The 6,000-nt window shown below is 40.2% G+C and overlaps 1 protein-coding gene across 3 annotated transcripts in view; it reads right to left on the reverse strand.

Annotated features, from left to right (window-relative positions):
- Window positions 1–796, reverse strand: part of NFIB (nuclear factor I B) — a 686,817-nt gene extending 686,021 nt beyond the window's left edge. For all 3 annotated transcript variants that reach the window (XM_069765052.1, XM_069765006.1, XM_069764978.1), the window contains exon 1: window positions 679–796. In XM_069765052.1, coding sequence (XP_069621153.1) covers window positions 679–774 — 96 coding nt within the window. In that variant the 5' untranslated portion in view covers window positions 775–796. The remainder of the gene's footprint in view (window positions 1–678) is intronic.
- Window positions 797–6,000: the final 5,204 nt, after the last annotated feature.

Raw genomic sequence — 6,000 nt, forward strand, 5'->3', positions numbered from 1 at the left:
TTGAAGATCCACCCTCCCTTTCACAGCTGCTATAATATGAGCAAAAAAAAGCCACGCTCTAGCAAACAATGAGAGGAAAAAGGATGGAATATGCATAGCCTCATTAATTAAATTTAATTATGCCAGGCGGAATATTAATCGTTGGTCGCTCCAATTAGTCTATTCATCGTAAGGAAGGAGGACTTCGAATTAAAGAGAAGTGCAGGGGACAATCGCATACTGATGAGGAGGCTGCGCTCAATGTGACACAATGCATTTTTTAATAATTATTAGGAGGAAAACAGCATAAAGAAACAGATTGCTCAGTTTTAAGATCAACTCAAGAACAATTAGTCAACGGGGATGTGATGACATAGCTGCCTGTGACTCTGCCCTGTGCTCCACTCACACACGACCCAGCCTGGCAAGCGCAATAAAATTAGCATTTTTTTCTCAGTTCTTTTGAAGAAAAAAAAAATAAGAGAACTCTCTGTATTTTTTTTTCAAAGGAAGGCCAGAGCAACATCAACAATAGAGAAGAGAAATTTTATCTGACCCACTGATAAAGACTGTACATGGTCGCTGAACTTGAGCTGACAGTGAACTTCATAACACGTGCATTTCAACAATGAAGGAGGAGTTTGACAGTAAAAGAAAAACTTACGGAGGAGGAAAAATTATGTTATCTTGCCAACTTACCATCCACCAGGTCCTGGCTGACATGTCATAACATAATTGCCATTTTATGGAGCTGTCCGAAGCTTTCCCAGCCATTACGCTGTCAGCAACCTTCATCAGATGCAGCTCAATGGGGAGATAAGACACCTAATCAAGAAACCATCAGCAGTGGCTTGCTAGGCTACATGTAGGCCAATCCTTATCAGGCTGCATCATGGGAAAAGCTCCTTTATTAGCAAGAACTCCAACCTCTGATATAACGGCAAGAAACAGCTTTTTTTCTACCCTTGTCTGAGGGGATTGGTGAAACTATCATGTGCTCATGTGTATCATGTGCACCAAGAATTAAGAAACTTGTAAGTGGGCGTCTAACTAATTTGCCCTCCTATGTGGACTAAACTTTATTTGCATTTCCATCTGTTGAATATTGTTTGACATGGTTCACGGTCCGCAAACAGAAGATAAAGAGAGGGAAAAACAAAGGGGAGAGGGAAGGGTTTAATTATGTGGCATATAATTGTTGAGCATTAATACCTCCCACCCCCACCTAGACATCTCTGTTCTACTATCACAAGATGGGCTTGGCTAAGATGTCACTTTTGCACATGCAAACACACAGGTAGTTACTGTGACACTGCTTAAAATTGCAAAGGTTCTAAATCTCCTCGAAAGAGTGGGCACATATGGAAACAATGTAGCCATTTGTTAACAATTTAACTCATTTGTGATCTGTCCCGAAAAGTTTGTAAAGAATTTGCTGTGTCTGATGCAGTGAAACTTATGTAGAGTGTGGAATTCCTACAGTGAATTCAGAGATGCAAATAAAAAAGAAGTAATTAAGATTTATGGGTGATTTAAGTGAGTCATGTAGAAAACAACCAGTAAAATAAATCACAATAATTGCATTAACTAACTACTATCAGGTGAACGAAACAAAAAGAAATAACACATGAGATAAAAAGAAAGAGACTTTCATTTGTTGTACATAATGTATGCCATCACCAAAGGCTACAACACGAATTTTTGAAGTATTTTTGACTTTTAATAAGTGATTTTCCAGGCATTTCTAAAACATTCGGAATTTTAGGATCACTCTATGGAAAATAGTAACTACTAAACTATAAAATTGCTCAGAAATCCTTGCAAGTAGCAAATACAGAAAAGAAATAGCTAGCGAAGGTAGTGAATTTTAAAGAGATTTTTGAGCATTATTCAGTAACATAGTAACATAGTAACATAGTTAGTAAGGCCGAAAAAAGACATTTGTCCATCCAGTTCAGCCTATATTCCATCATAATAAATCCCCAGATCTACGTCCTTCTACAGAACCTAATAATTGTATGATACAATATTGTTCTGCTCCAGGAAGACATCCAGGCCTCTCTTGAACCCCTCGACTGAGTTCGCCATCACCACCTCCTCAGGCAAGCAATTCCAGATTCTCACTGCCCTAACAGTAAAGAATCCTCTTCTATGTTGGTGGAAAAACCTTCTCTCCTCCAGACGCAAAGAATGCCCCCTTGTGCCCGTCACCTTCCTTGGTATAAACAGATCCTCAGCGAGATATTTGTATTGTCCCCTTATATACTTATACATGGTTATTAGATCGCCCCTCAGTCGTCTTTTTTCTAGACTAAATAATCCTAATTTCGCTAATCTATCTGGGTATTGTAGTTCTCCCATCCCCTTTATTAATTTTGTTGCCCTCCTTTGTACTCTCTCTAGTTCCATTATATCCTTCCTGAGCACCGGTGCCCAAAACTGGACACAGTACTCCATGTGCGGTCTAACTAGGGATTTGTACAGAGGCAGTATAATGCTCTCATCATGTGTATCCAGACCTCTCTTAATGCACCCCATGATCCTGTTTGCCTTGGCAGCTGCTGCCTGGCACTGGCTGCTCCAGGTAAGTTTATCATTAACTAGGATCCCCAAGTCCTTCTCCCTGTCAGATTTACCCAGTGGTTTCCCGTTCAGTGTGTAATGGTGATATTGATTCCTTCTTCCCATGTGTATAACCTTACATTTATCATTGTTAAACCTCATCTGCCACCTTTCAGCCCAAGTTTCCAACTTATCCAGATCCATCTGTAGCAGAATACTATCTTCTCTTGTATTAACTGCTTTACATAGTTTTGTATCATCTGCAAATATCGATATTTTACTGTGTAAACCTTCTACCAGATCATTAATGAATATGTTGAAGAGAACAGGTCCCAATACCGACCCCTGCGGTACCCCACTGGTCACAGCGACCCAGTTAGAGACTATACCATTTATAACCACCCTCTGCTTTCTATCACTAAGCCAGTTACTAACCCATTTACACACATTTTCCCCCAGACCAAGCATTCTCATTTTGTGTACCAACCTCTTGTGCGGCACGGTATCAAACGCTTTGGAAAAATCGAGATATACCACGTCCAATGACTCACCGTGGTCCAGCCTATAGCTTACCTCTTCATAAAAACTGATTAGATTGGTTTGACAGGAGCGATTTTTCATAAACCCATGCTGATATGGAGTTAAACAGTTATTCTCATTGAGATAATCCAGAATAACATCCCTCAGAAACCCTTCAAATATTTTACCAACAATAGAGGTTAGACTTACTGGCCTATAATTTCCAGGTTCACTTTTAGAGCCCTTTTTGAATATTGGCACCACATTTGCTATGCGCCAGTCCTGCGGAACAGACCCTGTCGCTATAGAGTCCCTAAAAATAAGAAATAATGGTTTATCTATTACATTACTTAGTTCTCTTAGTACTCGTGGGTGTATGCCATCCGGACCCGGAGATTTATCTATTTTAATCTTATTTAGCCGGTTTCGCACCTCTTCTTGGGTTAGATTGGTGACCCTTAATATAGGGTTTTCATTGTTTCTTGGGATTTCACCTAGCGTTTCATTTTCCACCGTGAATACCGTGGAGAAGAAGGTGTTTAATATGTTAGCTTTTTCCTCGTCATCTACAACCATTCTTTCCTCACTATTTTTTAAGGGGCCTACATTTTCAGTTTTTATTCTTTTACTATTGATATAGTTGAAGAACAGTTTGGGATTAGTTTTACTCTCCTTAGCAATGTGCTTCTCTGTTTCCTTTTTGGCAGCTTTAATTAGTTTTTTAGATAAAGTATTTTTCTCCCTATAGTTTTTTAGAGCTTCAATGGTGCCATCCTGCTTTAGTAGTGCAAATGCTTTCTTTTTACTGTTAATTGCCTGTCTTACTTCTTTGTTTAGCCACATTGGGTTTTTCCTATTTCTAGTCCTTTTATTCCCACAAGGTATAAACCGCTTACAGTGCCTATTTAGGATGTTCTTAAACATTTTCCATTTATTATCTGTATTCTTATTTCTGAGGATATTGTCCCAGTCTACCAGATTAAGGGCATCTCTAAGCTGGTCAAACTTTGCCTTCCTAAAGTTCAGTGTTTTTGTGACTCCCTGACAAGTCCCCCTAGTGAAAGACAGGTGAAACTGTACAATATTGTGGTCGCTATTTCCTAGATGCCCGACCACCTGCAGATTTGTTATTCTGTCAGGTCTATTAGATAGTATTAGGTCTAAAAGTGCTGCTCCTCTGGTTGGATTCTGCACCAATTGTGAAAGATAATTTTTCTTGGTTATTAGCAGAAACCTGTTGCCTTTATGAGTTTCACAGGTTTCTGTTTCCCAGTTAATATCCGGGTAGTTAAAGTCCCCCATAACCAGGACCTCATTATGGGTTGCAGCTTCATCTATCTGCTTTACAAGTAGACTTTCCATGGTTTCTGTTATATTTGGGGGTTTGTAACAGACCCCAATGAGAATTTTGTTACCATTTTTCCCTCCATGAATTTCGACCCATATGGACTCGACATCCTCATTCCCTTCGCTAATATCCTCCCTTAAAGTGGACTTTAGACAAGACTTTACATAGAGACAAACCCCTCCTCCTCTCCGATTTTTACGATCCTTTCTAAACAGACTGTAGCCCTGTAAGTTAACTGCCCAGTCATAGCTTTCATCTAACCATGTCTCGGTTATTCCCACTATGTCAAAGTTACCTGTAGATATTTCTGCTTCTAGTTCTTCCATCTTGTTTGTGTAATCCTATAAACAGTAATTCCTTTAGCTTTTTTGTAGGATCACTAAAATGTCAAAGCGAAGCCCATGTTTTAAAGAAACACTCTATATATATATATATATATATATATATATATATATAACCAGTCCTGTGCAAAAGTATTAGGCAGATGTGGAAGAAATGAAGAAACGCTACAAAGCAAAAATGATTTAAAAAATAGAAGTGTAAATAGTTTATTTTTATCAATTAACATAATGCAAAGTGAATAAAGTAAATAGACATCTAAATCAACTCAATATGTGATGTGACCATCCTTCACCTTCAAAACATGATTAATTCTTCTACATTCACACAGTTTTTTGAAGGGACTTGGCTGGATGGTTGTTCCAAATATCTTGGAGAACTAAAGGTACCGTCACATTAAGCGATGCTGCAGCGATATAGGCAACGATGCCGATCGCTGCAGCGTCGCTGTTTCGTCGCTGTGTGGTCGCTGGAGAGCTGTCACACAGACAGCTCTCCAGCGACCAATGATGCCGAAGTCCCCTGGTAACCAGGGTAAACATCAGGTTACTAAGCGCAGGGCCACGCTTAGTAACCCGATGTTTACCCTGGTTACCATTGTACTCGTAAATGTAAAAAAAAAAAAAACATTACATACTTACATTCCGGTGTCTGTCGTGTCCCCCGGCCTCAGCTTTCCTGCACTGTGTCAGCGCCAGCCGGACGTAAAGCAGAGCGGTGATGTCACCGCTGTGCTTTACGGCCGGCCGACGCTCACAGTCAGTGCAGGAAGCTGACGGCGAGGGGACAGACACCAGAATGTAAGTATGTAGTGTTTTTTTTTTTTCTACATTTACAATGGTAACCAGGGTAAACATCGGGTTACTAAGCGCGGCCCTGCGCTTAGTAATCCGATGTTTACCATGGTTACCAGTGAAGACATCGCTGAATCGGCGTTACACACGCCGATTCAGCGATGTCTGCGAGAGATCCAGCGATGAAATAAAGTTCTGGCCTTTCTGCTCCGACCAACGATGTCACAGCAGGATCCAGATCGCTGCTGAGTGTCAAACACAACGATATTGCTATCCAGGACGCTGCAACATCACGTATCGCTAGCGATATCGTTGTTAAGTTGTTCAGTGTGAAGGTACCTTAACACAGATCTACTGTGAATGTAGGCTTGTGCGAATCCTTCTATATCTCTGCATGTAATCCTGGACAAACATGATGATGTTAAGATCAGGGCTCTGCGGGAGCTATATCATTACTTC

Source organism: Ranitomeya imitator, chromosome 1, assembly GCF_032444005.1.
Source record: "Ranitomeya imitator isolate aRanImi1 chromosome 1, aRanImi1.pri, whole genome shotgun sequence".
In the NCBI taxonomy this organism is placed as follows: domain Eukaryota; kingdom Metazoa; phylum Chordata; class Amphibia; order Anura; family Dendrobatidae; genus Ranitomeya; species Ranitomeya imitator.